The sequence below is a fragment of the Capsicum annuum genome, chromosome 7, assembly GCF_002878395.1.
Source record: "Capsicum annuum cultivar UCD-10X-F1 chromosome 7, UCD10Xv1.1, whole genome shotgun sequence".
Taxonomy (NCBI): Eukaryota; Viridiplantae; Streptophyta; class Magnoliopsida; order Solanales; family Solanaceae; genus Capsicum; species Capsicum annuum.
Genome location: NC_061117.1, coordinates 223,900,750 through 223,922,387, shown reverse-complemented (window position 1 = coordinate 223,922,387; position 21,638 = coordinate 223,900,750). Strand labels below are relative to the sequence as shown.

The 21,638-nt window shown below is 33.7% G+C and overlaps 3 protein-coding genes across 3 annotated transcripts; all 3 read right to left on the bottom strand.

Moving 5' to 3' along the window:
- Positions 1–5,351: 5,351 nt before the first annotated feature.
- On the bottom strand, positions 5,352–9,509 carry LOC107856387 (COBRA-like protein 10). Its single transcript, XM_016701412.2, has 3 exons — positions 8,626–9,509; positions 6,521–7,963; positions 5,352–5,621 (listed from the first exon to the last, which is right to left on the bottom strand). The coding sequence occupies exons 1-2, from the start codon at positions 9,194–9,196 to the stop codon at positions 6,540–6,542; spliced, it is 1,995 nt and encodes a 664-aa protein (XP_016556898.2). The 5' UTR covers positions 9,197–9,509; the 3' UTR covers positions 5,352–5,621; positions 6,521–6,539.
- Positions 9,510–10,289: 780 nt separating this feature from the next.
- Positions 10,290–14,222, bottom strand: LOC107856349 (pectinesterase 2.2). Its single transcript, XM_016701355.2, has 3 exons — positions 12,913–14,222; positions 11,195–11,386; positions 10,290–11,092 (listed from the first exon to the last, which is right to left on the bottom strand). The coding sequence occupies exons 1-3, from the start codon at positions 13,859–13,861 to the stop codon at positions 10,587–10,589; spliced, it is 1,647 nt and encodes a 548-aa protein (XP_016556841.2). The 5' UTR covers positions 13,862–14,222; the 3' UTR covers positions 10,290–10,586.
- A 4,009-nt stretch (positions 14,223–18,231) lies between these two features.
- Positions 18,232–20,912, bottom strand: LOC107856341 (thiamine thiazole synthase 1, chloroplastic). The gene is made up of 3 exons (XM_016701345.2): positions 20,395–20,912; positions 18,717–19,277; positions 18,232–18,547 (listed from the first exon to the last, which is right to left on the bottom strand). Exons 1-3 carry the CDS (start codon positions 20,746–20,748, stop codon positions 18,386–18,388), a joined length of 1,077 nt encoding a protein of 358 aa, XP_016556831.1. The 5' UTR covers positions 20,749–20,912; the 3' UTR covers positions 18,232–18,385.
- Between the last annotated feature and the right edge of the window lie 726 nt (positions 20,913–21,638).

Genomic DNA, 21,638 nt, shown 5'->3' with positions numbered 1-21,638 from the left:
AATCGGTCAAACCCGTTTAGAAAAAATGAAAAATCCAATATACACTACATACACTACAATGATATACACTATATACACTTCAATATACACTACAATTATACAATATATATTTTTTAAAATATATATAAGCAATTACACATATATACGTATCATTCAATATATAATTATATATAACTATACTAATTTATAAAACATATACACATGTATACGTTAAATATACACGTTTATAGAAGATATATACACACCATTCAATATATATGTACTACTTTAAAATTAAATAAACTATATACTACAATATAGATGTATTACAATATATAGATAGTTATATTATACTAATTTATAAAACATATATACATGTATACGTTAAATATAGAAGATATATACACACCATTCAATATATATGTACTACTTTAAATAAAATATATACTATTCTACATTATACATTTATATATACTACAATATGTATATATATATAGTTATATGCTAATTTGTAAAACATATACACTTGGATACTTTAATATATACGTTAAATATACATGTGTATAGAAGATATATACAATAATATACAAAACACATACTACTTAATATAATAAATTAATAATACTTGATAGTTAATTAATGAATGTTGAATTTTATTGATTGCAAAATGATCCAAAATTTATAATTTACATGAATAAAAAATCTACAAACTATGCATCATTTTTTCCAACTCATCCATGTTAATATTAATGGGAACTTGCATAGGATAGTCAAAGTCAATGGGGGCAAACCCATGCATTGGACTTGATTCTGCTGAGTTCTCCCGTGAAGTCATAATTTCTTCAAGTTTCTGCTCGTCATTCGGCTCCGGTTCCATTCCTTGATTTCTTCTTTCTACTCTAATCCAATCTCTGAGGCAAATTAGAACATTCATTGCATTGCTTCCCAATGAGTGACGGTTGTCTCCAAGTTGTTGTCGTCCCTGACTAAAGGCGCTCTCTGATGCAACGGTTGACATTGGAATGTTCAAGATATCACTAGCTAATCTTGAAAGCACAGGATATTGTGATTAATTATTCCTCCACTAATTCAACGCGTTGATCCGTCGTCTGCGATCCTCTGGCGGAGACCGAAGATAATACTTAAGCTCTTCCCGATAAGTTGATGTGTAAGCTCCCTCGTCAACATTGTTCCAACAGGGTAAATCATAAAAGGAATCAGGAAAACCACAATGTGCCGGCCTTTTAGAAAATGATGGCACCTCAGGAGGATGAGGAGCGACAGTTGGACTGATATGTATCGGGACAGCTAAATCAACTAAATCAGCATAGTGGTTATATAATTTATCTATGTAAGCATTCGCATCAGACGTAGCCGTCCACAAATCAGGTTGTCCTTGTTCAGAATCATTGTTAGTATTTATTTCTAAGTTACGATAAATAAGAGTACTAAAGTGACACATAGTATGGTATTTAATGCATGGATTTAGCATAGCACCAACTAAGAAAATAGGGGGAATCGAAAAAGAATATTTTTTAAATTTAGTAAACATGGCACCAACAACATTTTCATAACCTTCTTTATTTTTATATTCTTTGAGCAAACCAAAAATATCGGTTATATATCCCAAAATATTACAAACAATAGGATAATAAGCACCGAAAAATTCAACCATAGCTACATAATTTTTTTCAAAAAACTTAACAAGATCATTAATTACAACCCAATCAGAATCAAGTAGCATGCAATCGGCAGAATCAACAAATGAACCACAATGTTGGTTAAAAGCTAATGTAATAGGAACTCTATATTTATAACAAGTTTTAAAAAAATCATACGTAGAATTCCATCTAATATTAATTTCCTCAAGCATCAATATCGGTGCAAGTCCATTTTCTTGACATTTAACTTTAAATTCTTTAATTCTCGATCTACGATTATTTCCTTGTATAAAACCAACACCAAGACGAATTTTTTCAATATAAATCTCAAAACACTCAAGATCATCTTTTACAATTAAATTATATATATGACATGCATACTTAATATGAAAAATTTCAGGTAACGGCGGTGATAGCTTAGATTTCAACTTTGTTATAGCAGTCTTGTTGTTAGAAGCGTTATTAAAAGCGATACATAAGATTTTATTTTCGATACCATAAAATATTGCAACTTTATGTATCGAGTCAGCAATAAATTGTCCAGTATGTTTACGATCTTCATCATATAAAAAAGCAAGAATACATTTTTGCATCACAAAATTACTATCCATCCAGTGATAAGTAACGGTTAAATAATCATTTTTATTTACAGCACGATCAAGATCAGAAGTTAGGGATATTCTACATTGAATATTTTTTAACAATGTAGATAAATAAAAACAATATTGTGAATGAAGTCTAAAAATATCTGACCGACAAGTACTTCTAGGAGTACCATTAAACATAACATTATAAATTGCTTAAATATAATGAATAAAAGCATCAGAAGAAAACAACCTACAACTACCATTTTTGCTATTTTTTCCGGTCCCTCAATTTATTATACTTCTTCGTTACGTGACCGGTTGTTGGGTCCATTCTAGATTGTGTGGGCCACCAACAGCCTCACCACCTTGTGCAATTTTTAACTCTCTTTCGTGTTCTTCAGCTAAATGTCTCATTAACGTTTCGTACCCCCTTACTTGCCTCCTCTTTTATGCTTATATATTTTTTGATAAATGTTGCATTGCACCTCTGTATTTGATATACGTACAAAAAAATTTTATGCAACACTAGTTTGTTTACGAGCTCTTGGGGCACGGGGAGGACGGGGAGGGAGATTAACCGATTCGGATCTAACGTTAGCATTTCCTACTTCGGGTGTCTCACCAATATTTTCATCATCTTCATCTAAATCAACCTCATCTACTTCATTTTCTTCTTCTATACCATAATTTTCCTGAATTTCTAAATAATCCATATCGTGAGCGCCTACACCTATTTCTTCCTTAAAAGGTTGACTAAGTGGTATCGGAGGCGAAGGCACACGGGTATATCTAGTAGTTGAAGTACTTCTACCGCTAGTAATTCACTTTTTGCTACCACTACCACTTCCGGGACAAAATTTTTTGACACTTTTACCGAGGCTTCTTAATTTATCCATAGTATAAATCAAACTAAAAAATATTTAAAATACACAAAAAGTAATAAAAATAAATATTCAACAATTAATACACTAATTATAAATTAAAAGTAAGAGATGGAACAACAATACCAAATTTTGGAAGTATCCGAAGATTGAGACTTTAGAAACTTCCACTTGTACTTAGTAATCGCAAAATTAAAAAAATTAAAGTGAGCACTTTAGAAATTAAATATATAGAATATTTGAGAATTGAGAAATGAGATTTGAGAGAGAATGAGATTTGAGACTTGAGAGGATGAAAAATTATGTGGAAAATGATTTGAAAGTGTAGGGTATTTATAGAATTTTTTTTGGGATTAAAAAATAATTTTAAATAAAAAAAAACTTTTTTTTTAATATTACTAGCCGTTATAGCCGTTGGGCCAACGGCTAGTTTGGCCCAATTTTCCAAAATCTTAAAAAAAAATAAAAAAAAAAAAAATTAAATGGTCTTATCCAGGCTTATCTGGGTCGGGCCTAGTCGGTTAACCGGTGGGCCCTAACTGGGTTGAGTCTGGTCCGGGTTAATCGGGCCCAAATTCAAAACTCAATCGGATTGGGACTCGGGCCCTTAAAGTCCTTGGGCTTATCGAGCCGGGTCAAACCGGTCCGATTTCCTCTAGTGGGCCGATTCGGACCGGTTCGGACTAGTTAAAACCGACCCGTTTGACACCCTTAGCCGGGCGGAGTTAGAGTATCAGTTATGAAACAAATTTAGTAATAATTTTTTAGATTTTATAGTATATTGGTAAATTAAACGTGATTAGGTAAAAACCTTTTTTCGTGTCAATTTTAACATGCAAATTCACTACCTTTTTACTTAAATTTTGTATAAATGCATATAAACATTTAGAGGGTGTTTGGAAGAGCTTATAAGTTGGTGAAAATGGCATAAAAGTCATTTTTTGTTTTTAGAAGTGTTTAACAATTTTGAAAATTGTTTAAAAAAAGTCAATTTTGGTTTAGGAAAAGTCAAAAACTAAAAGCTCAAATTCCTAACTCATTTTTTTTTTTGGCTTTTAAGCCATTTTAGTTTGACCAATTAAAAGACATTTTTGTCCCTCAAAATTCTCCCTTATTCCAAAATTACCCTTGTGTAGCTCCAAAATAGGTTTTAATGCTTCATGCTTGTATTAATTGAATATTTTTAATTTTTGTATTTATGACAAACTTAACTTTAACTATATTAGTACTTGTTTTGTATGAAACTTCTAATTTATGAAATATGAATTTTTATATATTATTCTCCTTCTTTAATATATTCTTTTAAATTTGAACAATTATTATTGTACAACATATGAATTTCTCTAATAAAAAAAATAATTCACCAATCAAAATATATGGAGAATACTCATTGAAGATATACAACTTAAATGATTAGTGAATGATCCATGCATCTATATTTCACGATGCAACATTCATATTCGCCAATGTTTTAATAATGATAGTCATTACTCAATCAACGAGTAATATGTTTACTAATTAAGAGTCCTTTTATCAAACAAATAGTATCATTTGTGACCAGCTATTTATCCATTAATGTAGTTATAATGATTAATAACATATATATTTTGCTTAATGATTTAAATTTTTTTAACCAAAAAAAGTTTTTTAGCGCACAAATTAATAATTCATTCATGAAAATATTATATATATATATATACATTTTAGAAATAAAAATTAATAATAATCAACTCTATATATTGTAAACAACTTTAAGGGTATGTCAGACATTTTGACCAAAAAAAAGTGCTTAAAAGCACTTGTTTACCAAACACATCAATAATTTTTTTTCAGTTTCAGCACTTTTATCCAAACACGTAACTGCTTATTTTTAAAAAAAGTTCAGCACTTTTAAAAAACTTTTTAAAAGCCATTTTTTTCCAGCTTATCCAAACGGGCCCTTAATTGTCCACTAATGTAGATCTTTTTAGGACTCGACTTGAAATAAGACAGTTGAAATATTTTACTCTGTGTTTGTGTCTATTTATTGTTATGTTATTTAATATTGCTGAAGAACTAGTATATAGTCAGTATGATCAAAATCTAAAGCCAATCAAAATCTAGTTTTGCAGGCAATTCGGTGCATTAAAGCTTTCGTTTTAATTATTGTACCTAGCCTTCTCTTGCATTTCTACGAGAGACTGTTTCCACAACTTGAACCCGTGACTTTCAGTTTTGAAGTAAAGTTTAAATAAATCCGCCTATGAACTCTCAAAAATTGAGTAATCATACACAACAAACAACTAGATTTCATCACCCAAAGTTCACTAAACAATTGAAAAAAGATGATGGAGTTTTCATTGGAATATAAATTCTAAGGCAATACATACGAGCTATCATCATACAACTTTTGCTGTCACAACTTGATTACAATACTCTTCAACTTCAGATTCATGTGATGGTCACTTTAATTTTCCTGTTTTTTCTCCCCTTACTGCTCCCATCTTTTCATGACCATTTGCCTCTAGAGAAACCTTGTAATATATACATGACAAAAAATCAATACTGAATAACATATATTCGTCTCATTTTATGTGGCAACGTTCTTTAAGAAACGGAAAAGATACAAATATACCCTCCGTCATGCTTTGGGTACAAATATACAAATATACCCTCGAACTTTAATAAATGGTACAAATATACCCTCCATCATACTTTGGATATAAATATACTCTTGTCGTTAATGAAAAGGTACAAATATACCCTTCTCATTCACCTTTGAAGCTGGTGAACTATGGTGTAACAATGAATTTAAAGTAGGTAACAACAACCATGAATCAGAAATCGACGTTCATGAATCAGAAAAAACAAACAACAGTCGATCATGAGGAACATTAAACAGCATCAGAATATTAAACAACATCACAATGTTAAATGAATCTCTACTTGATTTTAGATGGTAGATGGATCGAAACATGAATCAACCAACGCATTTGTTAGGGTTTTTGAGGTTAGTGAGAGAGTGGAAGAAAGAAACACGCGTGAATAGAGACACACATGATATATCTCTTGAAGCTTCTCTATTACATGAGTCGGGTCGGGTTATTTGGATCCGGTATGAGTTATTATTTAGGATAGATTAAATTATTCACAGATAAAATAAATTAAAAAGCATCAACCAATACAATGCTGACACATGTCCCATTGTTAATGGGAAGGGTATATTTGTACCTTTTCATTAACGGCGGGGGTATATCTATTTGTACCATTTGGGTTTTATATTTGTACCTTTTCCGTTTAAGAAATAACGAAATAACTTTTGATATATAAGTTATATATATATATATATATGTAAGTAGTCTTTGTGTCGTTACAAACTAAAATGAAAAATGTGTCACGCAAAGTATATAAAGAGAGTTTAAGTTATGTATACCGTCAGGTAAGAGTGATGATCAGTGTAACCCATCCGTCAAAAGAAGAAAAGTGAAGAGCGCAAGCAAAACTGCCGGTAGAAGACCAAACTGGGACTTGAATGCTGCAGTACTTTTAGGAAACTCTGGTGGAAGCGCACATTCTTCTCCGTTGAAGAACACTTTAGAAGGGAATCCATCGCCACCTTGGATGTTAATACGCGGTGTATGCTTCTTTACGAATGATATGATTGATTGTTGTTTTCCAGGTATTCTTGGATCATTATTAGGATCACTTCCATTAACCTCTCCTACCAAGAAATTCAAACCAGGTAAACCTTGCATAAAGATAGTGTTGTTCCTTTGATTAGTTAGTTTTGTACCGTTGAATGAGTAAACATTTTCGTAGCCCTTAGCGAAATCTTTCTTCATTTGGATAGCGGAAAACCAGTTTTCATACGCGTAATCTCCCCAGTTGAAGAGAGTTATTCGTGCAGTCCATCCGGTCTCGGTGTTACTATCTAAATGCCAATTGAGACTCACTCCACAATTATCAGGACAAGGTAGTTTACTAGGCAAAGCGCCAAGATGTTTTAAATGGCTCCAAGCTTTCGCCAATTTTGTCCTATTTTCAGGAGGGATGAGAAGCGCTTGTGAAGGAAGAAGTAGAGGCTTTCTGTTCGCGTCACATTTTGCTGTCTGTTCACATCCACATGCACAAGTGTTGCAAGGGATAACAGATTCAGCATAATACGCGGAGAAAGAAACACAACATTTGGCTTGTTTAGGCTTCGGGGTAGTTATGTTACAAGTTATTTGCCAGGTAGCCACAGCAGTAGTAATTCCAATTCCTTGAGGATCAGGGAATCCTGTTGGATCAACTCTGACTGGCGGTCCACATGTATAAGCCGGGTTCATTATACCGTTGATTTTCCAGTTCTGAGGCGGATTTAAGGCGGTTCTATTCATATCAGGAGGAAGTTTGAAAACTTCCATCTGAAAAATGGACCTTGCTTCTGTTTCATTCATGACAGGTGACAATAGAGTCCCGTTTCTGCAACAATACGGCAACTTGCCCATTTTATCATCGTTGGCTTTCTCCCTAGGCAAATCGGAAATGATTGGTTTCTTTTGGCAATTTATCACAGTAGTGAAATCGAAATCCTTGTAATATTGTCCTTGAGGTCCATAAATGCATTCAGAAGGGTCTTTTTTATGAGTATGTGCACCTTTAATGCTGTAAATGAACTCGTTCCTCATCCACTCCCACGTTAAGTTCCAGTGATCAAGTCGACCCAAAGGATTGAGATTGTCAATTGTAACTTGGGCTTGGTACCTGTTCGTGAAGGCTGATAGAACATCGTAAGTTATGGAGAGGTCTCCATAACTACGCGGCATGAACTTGGTGGTCACATTCTTGGGCTTGTATTTAGGATCCCTCGAGCAGCATACCTGTTGGTATGTTTCTGCAAAAGAGTTAAACATGTCAACCTTCTCGTAGTATAATCTACACGTAACAAAAACAAATTTTGCCACCAAAAGGTTGTGCCTGATTTGCTTAGGCTTTCAAATGCATGTCATTGTTACAACAAGTGTATATAAACGCATAAGTTCTTATGCTACATGGAATGGTTGAGATCTCTTTATTCTTATGCAAACGTCTATGATTCAAGCCATGAGAATGAAGATTTTCTTATTAGAAAATGTTTTACGCACTCCTTGGTGAGCCTATCCAGCACGAATTGCAACACTGATTTACACAAATAAAAAAGGGCAGCCCGGTGCATTAAAGCTCCCACTATGCACAGGGTCGGGGAAGGGCCCCACCACAAGGGTGTATTCCAAGGCCATCAACTTCACTAATTACTCCAATGCTCCCCTTCAAAATTACTCCATATGTGTTTCAATATGTTTTGTCTGGTTTTGACTTGACAAAAAGTAAAAAATAAAGAAATTTCCGAATCTTGTAATCTTAAGCTAAGCTAAAGATATATAGAATGTACCAAAGAAACAAATTGAAAGGGAGGGAATGGTCGTGTACCCAACCATGCATGCATTAGTTTGACGTAAACACCTGACAAGTTTTCACGTTAAAAGTAGCCCAAAAAGTAAGAAAAGACATACGTACTGTAGCGCTTAGGAGCAGGGCATTTATATCCTTCGTTAACAAGCTTAATAGTTGAAGGCATTGGATTTGTTTTCTCGCTAAGACCAAATTGTGTCCCCTTTATACTTATCTGAGCAGCCATCTGCGTAAAATCCCCCGCGGTATCAATTGCTGTTTTCAAATCGGATTGTGGATATCCCGCCAATGTTGTACCATTTTTACCAACTTTAACAGGAAATCCATCGCCATCCATTGCAACAGCTCCATCCGCGGATATTAACAGCTCTTTATTCTGAAATCCCACGAAGACTTTCCACGACTTTAGCTCATTAATCCCTGTATTCATTACGGTTAACATGGATTTAAATGACCATGCTTGTGCTGATACATTTTTTACCAATGGATACACCTTCTGTCGTCCTTCAAAACTATACGTAATGAAAATTCCATTGCAATTGTCTTGCTCTGGTGGCGGTGCTGCCAGTTTGGTTTCCTCTTCGCCATAATCCTGCCCGTTACATGATTGGAAGTAGTGCGCAAATATAACAACCAAAATAATAACCCAAGAGATATTCCTCCATGGTATCTGCATTTTTAATCAATCACGGAGGGCGTATAAATGTGGTCTTTTTGTTTAATGTTTGGGTATTTTGGATCACATTCACAAACAGGAGGAGAAGATGGAAGCGGAAAATGCCGGCAACCCGGCAGATTTTATCACCTCCTTGCTGATGCCGTTGTGTTAGAGGACACAACGGCGCGCGCAGGAGGAAAATTGGAGGACAAAAGAAGAAGAAAAATATTGAGTTAATAATAGAGAGAGGATTGTAAGACCTCTTCAACTTTGCTCTCTTCCTCTGATCTTAGCTATTCATGCGGAGAATTCATACAAATGTAATAAAACTTTTATGGATGTTAATTTGTTTTGTTGGTCATTTTTAGAGTATATGTCTCAATTTTTTTACGTGGCATAGTTGGAATTTCCGAAAATCTTTAATTAGTCTCATTTCCATTTCCCCCAGAAAATTAATGGATGCTTCAAATGCAACAATCTTTAGTTCTCAAGAAAAAATTCCAAATCAAAATTATGCAAAATAATCCCAGAAGGCAATACATACATACAGCATAGTTAAGAGGTTCATTTTGTATCAGTGATGTCTCAGTAAAATATGTAATGGACAATGCTTAAATTGGAATAGTAATATTCATGAAGATTGTTATGGACTACATGGGAAAATTTTCAAGAATAACCACATTTTATCCCTATAATTGAAAATAATCACTGCCTTGAAGTTTCAATTTTTAGTACCTTAAAAGATAATATTATGAAGCGGATCGTTGGAGTAACTGGTAAAGGTGTTGTCATGCGATCAGGAGGCCACAGGTTCAAGCCTTGGAAATAGTCTCTTGCAGATAGTTGCTTGTGATCGGGCCCTTGCCAGGCTCCTACGCGTATAGCGGGAGCTTTCATGCACTGGGCTGCCCTTTTCTTTCTGACCTATGGATGTTCAATGTTTAAGAATTATTCAAATTACTTCATCCTTTGTTACTGTTAAAAATAGCTTTGTTATTAAAACATATTTTCCATGACCAAAGGTCATTCATAAAATATAACTTGAAAATTTACCCAAGAAACTTCTTTTCTACAAACTGTTGTTTGGTATATACTTGCTGCAGCCTGCATGTAACACAACCAAATAACCATCCAATATAGTTTATGGCACATTATATTACTACTACTTAATAGGATCCGAGTTGAAACCGTGGAAGCAATCATTAAAGTTTGCATCACGGTAAGCTATCTACATTACACCCCTTAGGGAAGAGGCCCTTCCTCGAATCCTGCATGAACACGGGATGCTTAGTGCAGCCCCTTGTTTATTTTACTAGTACTTATTTTGAGCTTTCTAGGAATATTGGAATACAAAATACATAGTTAAAGAGATGTCTTGCAACATTATGAAGTGCAATTTTATAGTTCCCTACTCATTTAATCCTTCCACGTACGCCACGCCAGTAGAACTCAACCACGATCCGCCCTGAATCAGCTCACCCACAGTGAACGGCATAGCCTCAGCAGGATTAGTAAGGACATGATAGCCGGGCCACTTGACACGCTTACTAGTGCCAGCACCTGGTCCATTGTTCATGTACTCACCGTAATACAATGTCTTCAAGGCAAAATCTCCGTTCCATTCAGCCCAACCCGCTGGATCAATGAGACTACCTAGGTACGATTGCATCACTACAGTTCTTGAATATTCTTTCCATGGCCTACCAAGATACGTTTTGAATTCGTTCTCAACTGGTTCAAGGTCCGGACTTGCTATTATGTCACAGAATTGAATTGAAGTCCCCGTGGCCTGATTTGGGTCCGTCCTGCCCTGTGCAGTCACCATGTTTTTCTGATTTTTATCTGGTTTTCTAGCTACGAGCTTGCATTTCTGGAATACAACAGCAGCATTACCAAATATGAAATCGACAGTACCTACAGAGACGGATTCAAGATTTAAACTTTAGATCTGTTTACGTTAAAAACACTGAATTCAGTTGAAAGCATAGCAGATAGGCGCAGTCTGCCTCTGAGTACCAGTCACATAGGAGTCTCGATAGAACTGCCTTAGAGAATGAGCGTAAAGGGTATCTTGATAAGCATCAATACGACAACGATTTATGACAGACATATCAGCTCCAACTCGAAGTGCCACAGCTTGGTGTTTTTCTGGTCCTGCTGTGTTCTGTATACATATGTCCTGTAGTATAAATCCTTGGCCAACTGCAGCTGCAATAGGACGAAATTCACTAACATATATGTAACACTTGTTCATTAATCAACAGATGTTAGTACAAATAACACCATATAGGAACACAAGAAGTAAAATAATAGCACATGTTCACTGGAGGAGTTCTACATCTAGCTGTTTTCAACATAATTTAATTTATGAAAAATTAATCTCAACCACAAAAAAAAAAATATGAAGAAACAATAATTTTATTGATCAAGAATATGGGCACAAATCTGTTCCTTCCTTTTCTTCTCTCTTGATTTTCTCCTTAATTCGAGGGCTATCAGTGGCGTATTTCTCAAATGTAGGAAGAGGATTTACCTTAATTTGAGGGTCATCAGTGGTGTATTAGGAAGAGGATTTGGATATGAATTTTTCCGTAATTCGAGGGATGCTAGTGGCTTATTTATCGAACGTAGGAATATTTGGATTTGATTTTCTCCGTAATTCGAGGGCCGTTAGTGGTGTATTTCTCGAACGTAGGAACATTTGGATTTGATCTATGGAGGGTTTGTCTTCTTGGTGTATTTGATTATTAAGAAGAGAGTTTTTTATTTTTATGAATATCCCATGAATTTATTGGGACTTTTTAGATCTTGGAGATGCCTAGGATATTTTCCTCCTTTATACAGGGTAATTTAGGGTTGCTATATTTAGGAAACTCTAACAAAAATTAAACGCTTTTTGTTGAGTCCACAAAATTTTAATGTTTAAACTAACATATAGACTTTTTTTTTTACAAAAATAGCCTTGCATATATGATGAGATTTCGGTGCCAAAGAGAGTTCGGATGAACCCCTTCCGTCCCTTTAGCTTCACTACCATGGGGACCATATAGATGAAGTGTCTAGTCAACTAAGTATGGGCTCGACAGAGAGGCCATATGGCCAATAAGACTTGATCTTTTAATGCCAGTATATGCATTGAATGTGTAATTTTCTTTTTCACATGTCAGGTTAAATTAACCTACAACAATTGGTATGTCATTTCAGTCCTAACATACAACAACAACACCATACCTAGTGTATTCCCACCTAGTGGAGTCTGGGAAGGGTAAAATGTAGGCAGTTCATACCACAACCTCCGAAGAAATAGAGAGGGAGGTTGTTTTCGATAGACCTCCAGCTCATGACAAAAAGACAGTAAATAAAATCATAATAAAACATGAGACAAGATGAAGTAACAGAAATAAGGCTCCCTTTATACACTAACAAACCACAAGCACTCACCTCTCCCAACCCTCTTAACTAGGGACTCCACTCTACATGCAAAGTCCTAAGACTACTAGCAATATAAGAATGTAAGTTAAATAGCTCTAATAGTAAAAAGAATTTCCACAATATAAGTGGTATGTAAGTTAAACTATTACTTTAAGCAACCTTAATTTACGAATCATGGAATTATTGGAGAATATGGAGCTAATTGTCCGAACACTACTTAGTGGATAGAATTACCTGGTACTTATTAACAAGTACCTCGTGAAACTAGTCGAGGTGCACACAAGATAATTCGAAAGACTTACCAAGAGTGGCGGAGCGGAATGTGGTTGATCCATCCACAACATTGAGGCTACCAGTGATGATGGTAGAATCCATGCCATCACCAACAATCATCAAGTTCATTTTCTTCTTAGTAACCTCAACATTCTCTTTATAAACTCCCTTCTTGACATAGATCACATAACGCTTCTTGCTCTTATCTGGTGCTGCAGCGACTGCTTCGGCAAGTGTTTGATAATCCCCAGTACCATCCTGTGCCACCACTGCATTCGCTTTAATGGCATTACCCGAACTTTCCATAAGCTTCCTGTCTCGCAAACTAATCCAAGACGGCATTCTCCCTAAAAGCGGCGTAAAAACTTCCTCATTCTTAGCCGTTACAGACGCGAGCATCGCCAATGCTGCCTTAGCTCTCGAGAGCAACTCGTCAAGAATCATTCCATTCTCAGTAGTTTTAGTAACAGAATCAAGCTCATCTAAGCACGTAACGTGGTTAGTGAGCACGCCACTTAGCCAGATATGCGCGTTGGCAGTATCGCTACTTCTTCTATTACCAAGTGCAGCAATGGAATCAGTTACTAAATCAACTGACAAGTCAAGAAGCTCAAGACAATCAGTTAAAGCTCCTTGTTGACTAATGTCATTGATCTTGTGAACCACTGGAATTGCATTGTTCATTTGATGCACATACTTCACTAGAAATTTCTGTAGGACACTAAGTCCATCTGATGTGACAAGTCCACTGGACATTAAGTTAGAGACATAACTGAGACAGAGTTGGGAATCTTGTGCAGCTCTACATAAATTATGATTGGAATTAGAGTGCTTAATATCAAATTGATATGGAGTAACAAGAAACACAACTAGGAAGAGAGCAACAAAGAAGGTTATGGCAAAAGTGAGAATCTTGCAGCTGATTATGAGATTTTGTTTGTGTGTTTTTGTTAGCAATGGTTGGTGAGGAGTAGACATTTTAGAAGTTTGCAACTATTTTATCTGCTAGATGTTCTGAGACACTTTCACTTACTATAGTAAGCTTATATATTGGTTGGTTAACATATATAAATAATGGGTGTTTGAGAACACTTGCACAAGATTTTGTTAAGAGTAGGTGAGGGTTTCACTTGACGGGGAATGACTTGATGGTCTGCTTATATGGATTTGAGTAATTCTCTGCTAATAGTCCGATGCCGCTCTGTACAGGGTCTGGTAAAGGGTCCCACAGTCTTATCGACCTCCTAACTAGATGAGAGTGATTGAGATAATTGTTTGCTAGTGATGTTGTCCTCGATATGTTGGGTGCATATGTGAGGGAATAATAGAGTACAAACTGGTCCCTGCAGATTTCTCTATTTGCTGAAAAATCAACAAGTATCCCTAATTTAGCGTAATGTTTGTTTTGGTTGTTACTTAAAAGTTTTTTTGTATTGTATTGTATGATTATCTCTATGATAAGATAACAACGAAAAGTCTCAGGAATCAATTTGGTTTTGATTATTTAGTTACTTTATATTTTTTTTTATCTCTCTCATTTTGTCTTCATTTAGTATTTAATCATATTTTTCTTTTAGAGAAAATACCCAATTATTCCTTTGAACTATATCCAAAAATGTTACGGCATACCTCAACAACTTAAAAGGGATCTTATTATTCCTGAACTAATTAAAAATGTAATTTTAACATCCTTAGTGCCTACGTGGCACACGCGTGCGCCTACGTGGACACTTCAGTGTGTTGTGCCACGTAGGCACTAACGGTATTAAATTATACTTTTAATTAGTTCAGGAATAATAGGATCCCCTTAAAATTAAGGTGTATCGTAGCCTTTTTGGATATAGTTCAGGGTAATTGAGTATTATCTCTTTTATTTTTAAGTAACTTTACCTTATATTTTACTTTTCTTGGAGTCATTGAAATATTATATTTATGAATTTAATACTACTATATAATACAATATATAGTGATTGGGTACTATATTGGCCCAGAAAATTGGGTACTTTGGCATGGCTAGTGATCATTCAACAAGTCAGTACTCACAAATATCTCCATTATTATATGGTGTAGATTAGAAAAATGTGATAAATTTGAGAGAATTGATTTAAAGCACAACCACTTTGTCCAAAGTAGGTAAACAACATAGTCCTATGGACCATCTAGATATTCTGTTAGTGAACTTTCTAGAAGTGAGATTATTAGGATGGATCGAATCTCTTCATTTTTCATATTAAAGTGTGAAAATTTTGAGTAAATATTGAGATATTTAAATGAAAAGAAGTCTACTTCCAAGTCTCATCATGAAACCATGGAGTATCAAATAAAATATCAAAGCTTATCAACGAAGATGACAAAAATGTCATCTTACAGTCATTATTACAGAATGTAGATAATTACAGAACGTAAACAGAACCATTATCATACACGTATGAGATACGAAAATTAATGTGCAAATTTTTTGGCGAACGAATGTCATAAACATGAAGAATATTTGATAATAGGGGAAGAAGCGCTCAAGAAAATGAAGTTTTTCTCTTAGAAAACTTAAGCGATGTAACGTACTTATGAAATGATATTAAGAAATTTATTTTAATTTTTCTAATATAAAAAAAAAAGATAAAAATAATAAATTGTGATTGGTAGAAGAAAAGAGCACTAATTATCACCTAGACAAATATCTTTGTCAAGACAATGAAAGAACACAAATGGCACTAAATCTTTTAGTGGGAGGCCCATAAGAGCAAATATTTTGTCAAAATCAAACCACTCATTATACATCTTTTGAAGGGAAGAAAAAAATAAGCTAAAATAAAATAAATATACATCTTAACTTATCATATATTCACGAATCTTTATCCTCATAAAAATATCAACTGATTATGTATTTTCGCTGAATGTATCAGTGAGCTAATTACGTATCTCCACATACCTAAAATCGGAAAAAAAAAATGATCAAAAGCTAATTACGTATCTATAACAACAACAAAAAAAAATATTTTCGTTGGATGTATCATGTATCTTGACAGACCTAAAATCGAAAAATGTATCGAGAGCTACTTATGTATCTCTACAAAGAAAAATATCTCTTCATTGAATATATCGGGAGCTAATTATGTATCTCGATAGATCAAAAATTGAAATTTTAATAATTATACAAAATATCAAAAAAAATTATAACTAAGCTCCAAACGGACGGAATTTATATTATTTGCTAAAGAAAAAAAATAATAAATTGTGATTGGTTGAGGAAAAGAGCACTAATTATCACCTAGACAAGTATCTTTGTATGAAAGAACACAAATGTCACTAAATCTTTGAGTAGGAGGCTCATGAGATCAATATTTAGTCAAAATCAAGCCACTCATTATACATCTTTTAAAGGGTCCTTCTAGCCACATCTCAATGTGTCTATTTTATATAACATCATTATTTATGAATTTAAATAAAATCCTGGATAAATTATATGAATTTCATACTGAAGAGAGTATATTATTTAATATCCTTTACTTTTTTAAATTTACATAAAATCTCAATTTTCAACTTTACTCTTGACACATATCAACAAAATCCCACATTCTATTTTTACTCCACCATTAACTCATTCAAGCTATTTTTATTTTTCCAAAGATTTTCTTCCCTAAAATATCTCCCTAATTATCAGCAATTAAATTATCTTCCTTCTTGATTTTTTCTCTTTCATTAATGCTTAAATCATATTCCTTTCTGATTTTTTCTATTTCATTAATGCTTAAATCATCTTTCTTCCTGATTTTTTCTCCTCCATTAAAGCATGCAACTTTTTTTCCCTCTCCTAAAATCTCTCCCATAATTTTTTAAAAAATCTATTGATACATATATAAATTTATTTAGTTATTCATACATATTTATTCTTTTAACGGTGATTCATATGAATAATAAATATGATATTATTATATGGGTATTATGGTGATTCATACGATAGATATATTTTGTATGATTTTAATGGGTGATACATATTGTATTATGGTGATTCATATGGTAGATTCAATTATTTATTTTAATTATTGGGTGATTCACATGATATTAATGGGTGATATATAGTATTATAGTGATTCATATGGTAGGTACAATTATTTATTTTAATTATTAGGTGATTCATATATATGGTATTATGGTGATTCATATGGTAGATACAATTATTTATTTCAATTATTGGGTGATTCATATGTTATTAATGAAAGATAATGATGTAGTTAGTGTAGGAAACAAAAGTAATAATATTAAAAAGGAAAAAACTAAAAGCAGAATTGAAACATATTAATTTATCCTATTAACATACATAAAGAATGGTCACATTCACAAGTAAAAGACTTCATAATTAAAGATGAAATTAAGACAAACAAAGAGAAAGAAAGATGAAAAAAAATAATATTTCATAATTAAAGACGAAAAAAAAGAAATATAATTAAAATACCTAAATTAAATCTAAAAAGGGAGAAAAATCATATATCTTTCCTTAAATAAAAGAATACAATAAATAAAATAGAATCAAGTATTTTCTTAAATAAATATCTTTGTCAGATTCAAATATATCAATTTTTATATGTATCACCCTATAATATATATCACCATTTCAAAATTCGGAATAAAATATAATTAATAAAATAATCGTAATTTTATGTAATGTCACTTAAAAATTCAGGAATTTATGTAAGTTAATCTTTTTCAATTAAAATTTTTTAAATATCTTTTTCTTGTTCTTCAATGTGCATTTTTGTACATATATAATTCTTTTTTTGCTTTTCTTTTAATTTTCATAAGAATATCAAAATTTTTAAATTGAAAAATTGATACAATCGACGTTGGAAAACTCTCTCGACCAGTTATCGACTTATTTCTATGGTCATTGGTATAGTTTCCACGGTTAAATTAAAAAAAAAAAAAAAGCAGGACCAATTATTTCTATGGTCATTGGTATATTTTCCACGCTTAAATAAATTAAAATTTATCATTTTAAAAGTGTCGAATCATTGTATGCAGCCTCACCGAGGCAACTAAAATCCATTAGCTCCCAATCACATAGTTATAACTCCATGTATTACTTGGAAGATTCGCCTATCATGCTTATACGCTTACTGACCTCACAAAGAGATCTTTAAAACTAGTTATCCCAGACCCAACTGACACAACTTAAAAAGTCCTTATAATTTGACCAAATGCCCAAGACCCATGGCTTCTCCCATGAAGCCCAAACCACATCAGGTACCAAAACGAAGCCTACAAGGCCCACAGACAGACCAAAATTGCTCTCTCTTCAAAATCCAAAACCTTTTCAAAAGCAATTTAGACAGAAGAATAGAGATGAAATATCCAAAGCTACACACAACTTTCTTTCATCCTGCATATTTTTATTCATCATTCCCCCTTCCAATTTATCACAAACCAAAACCACAAGCATAGCATGCTCATCTAGGAAAAACTAATACTTTTTCATCTGTTCATAGAAAACTATAAAAATTACATTCAAGCATCAGCAGATTCAGCTTCATCAGCTGCAGCCAAAATAAGGTCTGGGTGGATGATTGTTTCTGCAGTTCCATCGAGCGCGTTGGGCAATCCCAACGCCCGTAGGGCAAGGTGTGCTGCCTTCTGTCCTGATATCATCATGGCTCCAAAAGTTGGACCCTGAACAATAGAAAAACACTTCCAATTAGTATACTTCAATCAACAGGAGCATATCGAATGGAATGGACAACCATTTTGAAAAATTTTGGTTCCGTCGTTGTCTTTAGGTACGGATCTAATAGCTCACAACTATTTTAATACAGGAGTAAGTGGTGATGAGTTCACTGACCATCCTTGGTGCTCCATCAATTTCAGCAACTTCCATTCCGGTAACGATCATTCCAGGTACAACTTCTCTGGTAAGCCTAACAATCGCGTCTTCAGCAGCGTTCATGTCCAAAGCTTTCATTCCAGGAACACTGTTGATCATGCCAATGCTCCTAAGCCTCTTAACCCCTGTGGCGCCCATAGGACCGTCGTGGCCACAAGAGCTGACCACGACCTTAGCTTCCATAACATTGGGGTCCATGCAGGACTGTGTATCGTGGTTCTGAGAAACCAAAGACCAGTTAGTGACAACGCCACCGACTCTTCCGTTCTTCACGATAAGGTCCTCCGTTGCAACAGCATTGAAGAGCTTCACGTTTGGCCTGGCCAAAAGCTTGCTCATGATGGTTGAGGTGAACAAGGCAGCGTGTTTGATGACCACGTAGTCGTCTTGCTCGTCGTAGTCAATGCCTAGCTCGTTCAGGAAAAGATGCGCTGGCTTACGCACAACCATGGCGGAGAAGAGTTGTCCCCCTAGCCAAGCACCTCCACCGGGGCTCACAGATTGCTCAAGGATGGCCACCTACGCACATCAAGTCAATCTACATGAAACAACTTACAAGTACAAATTGGATATTGCAATGAGAATTATAATTTAATCAACGACAACTATAGCAATTAGAACATCAAATGACTTCATTGTGATAGTAGGCCGGGTCGTGTGTACTCGATTAAACTCATTGTTATCTATGTACATCCTACCCCTCTCAGACTCCACTTATTACACCGCATATATTTATTGTTGTTATCAGCTCAAGTTCAGCTTAAGATTATCTCAAAAGCAATTAAGCATATAAGCAACTATAATTTGCTAAAAAAAACAAAGCCCAAGGAGAAAAGTGTCACATGATTTATGAGTACAAGTAAAGTTGCAAATACTTTTAATAGGAAGAATAATGTCAGATGATTTATGGGTACCACCAAAGCTGCAAATGATTTTAATAGAACCATGTGTCTTCTTGAGCAGAGAATCTATTGAAAAAATGTCACCTTTTTATAATCAGAACCAATCCCAACTTTAAAATTCCCCTTTAAAGTACCTTTTGCCACTTAAAAAAAAAAAAAAAAAAAAAATCTCAGTCACACAAATAAGATTGTTTTAGACCAGAAACTTCAAAAATCATTCCTTCTTTTCTTAAACATGGTTGCAAGTCCGACAGTACCACATAAATTGAGATGAAGAAATACAATCAAGGCCAAAACACAGATTTCAAAAAGTCTCCTGTGCTTCTACTATTAATCGACCCTTATAGACTTAACACACCCATTAACAAAAATATTCATTAACAAAAATATTTATTAGGGGTCTATTTTCACTAAATTAGTCTTATTAATTATTTTTCAAAAATATAAATTACAATTTATTTAGTCGTTTAATGATAAGGATATTATTGAAAAAATATATTAAAATCCTCTTGATCAATCCACTAAATTAAAATAAATATTTTTAGAAAGAAAATCAATTAAAAAGAAGTCTCCCAAACCTTGATATAGTGTTAAGAGCACAACACATGACGTATGACGAACCCAATTATTACTATACATCAGTTTAACATGCAAAACTCATAAACTTTAAATCCTGACTAAAAAATTTTGATATATATATATATATATATACATGTAAAAGAAATAAAGCATACCTGAACGTTAGGGTTCTTGCTGAGTTCATAAGCACAAGAGAGACCAGCAGATCCAGCACCAACAATAACAACATCAGTATCAGCATAAGTGATCATATCAGTCATATACCTCCTTGTCATTTCTCTAGCAACAATCGATTCCTTGATCGGATTGAAACTGAAACTTCCAAGATCGTAAGGCGGCAGAGGAGAATCAACAGAAGCATACACAGACATATCTTGTTTAACAGATTTTACGAGGTTCAGTCTTGTCTGTGAGGAGATAGGAACACCATAAAAGGATGATTTGTTTGTGTCAAGGAAGTTTCTTTTGGTAATAACTGAGGAAGCTAAGGTGGATGCCATTGTTGCCATGGATATAAACTTTAGGTTTTTGGGAGTTTTTTGAGCTTATGGAAGTTGAAGGGAGGTGGAGGGAATATATATATATAGGAAGAATGGACAAGTGGAGAGGGATGGAGAAAATATCTGGCATGTATGAGTGTACATCTATCTAGATGAGTAACACTTGTAAACCATGCACTCAATGACGGAGCCACAATTTTCATTGAAGAATTTAGAAATAATCATACCAACTAATCAAACATATATTATACATACATAAAAATATTTTTAACACTATAAAAATAGTATATTTTCATCAAAGGGGTTCATACAAGGTGGTTCCGTCAGTGCATGCACTCCATACTCTCTGATGATGTGATGATATTTGACTCAATACGAAATTTAAAATTTTAATTATATTTATGAATTTAAAAATTATGTAGAGCACTTTTTACGTAATTGTTTTGTTTGTATGATTGTGTTTGATTGAATCCCAAATTTTTTACTTTCTGAATTTGTTATGTGACGATATTTGATTAAATACAAAATTTTAAAATTTTAGTATAATATTTATGAATTTAAAAGTTATGTAGAGCACTTTTTACGTAATTATTTTGTTCGTATGATTGCGTTTGATTGAATACGAAATTTTTACTCTCCAAATTTATTATATGACGATATTTGATTAAATGCGAAATTTTAAGATTTTAGTATAATATTTATGAATTTAAAAGTTATGTAGAACCTTTTTTATGTAATCGTTTTACTTGTATGATTGAATACGAAAATTTTACTTTCTGAATTTGTCATGTAATGATGTTCAATTGAATACAATAAAATTTTAATATTTATGTATTTAAAAATTATGTAGAGCCCTTTTTACGTAGTCGTTTTGCTGGTATGATTATGTGATCATGTTT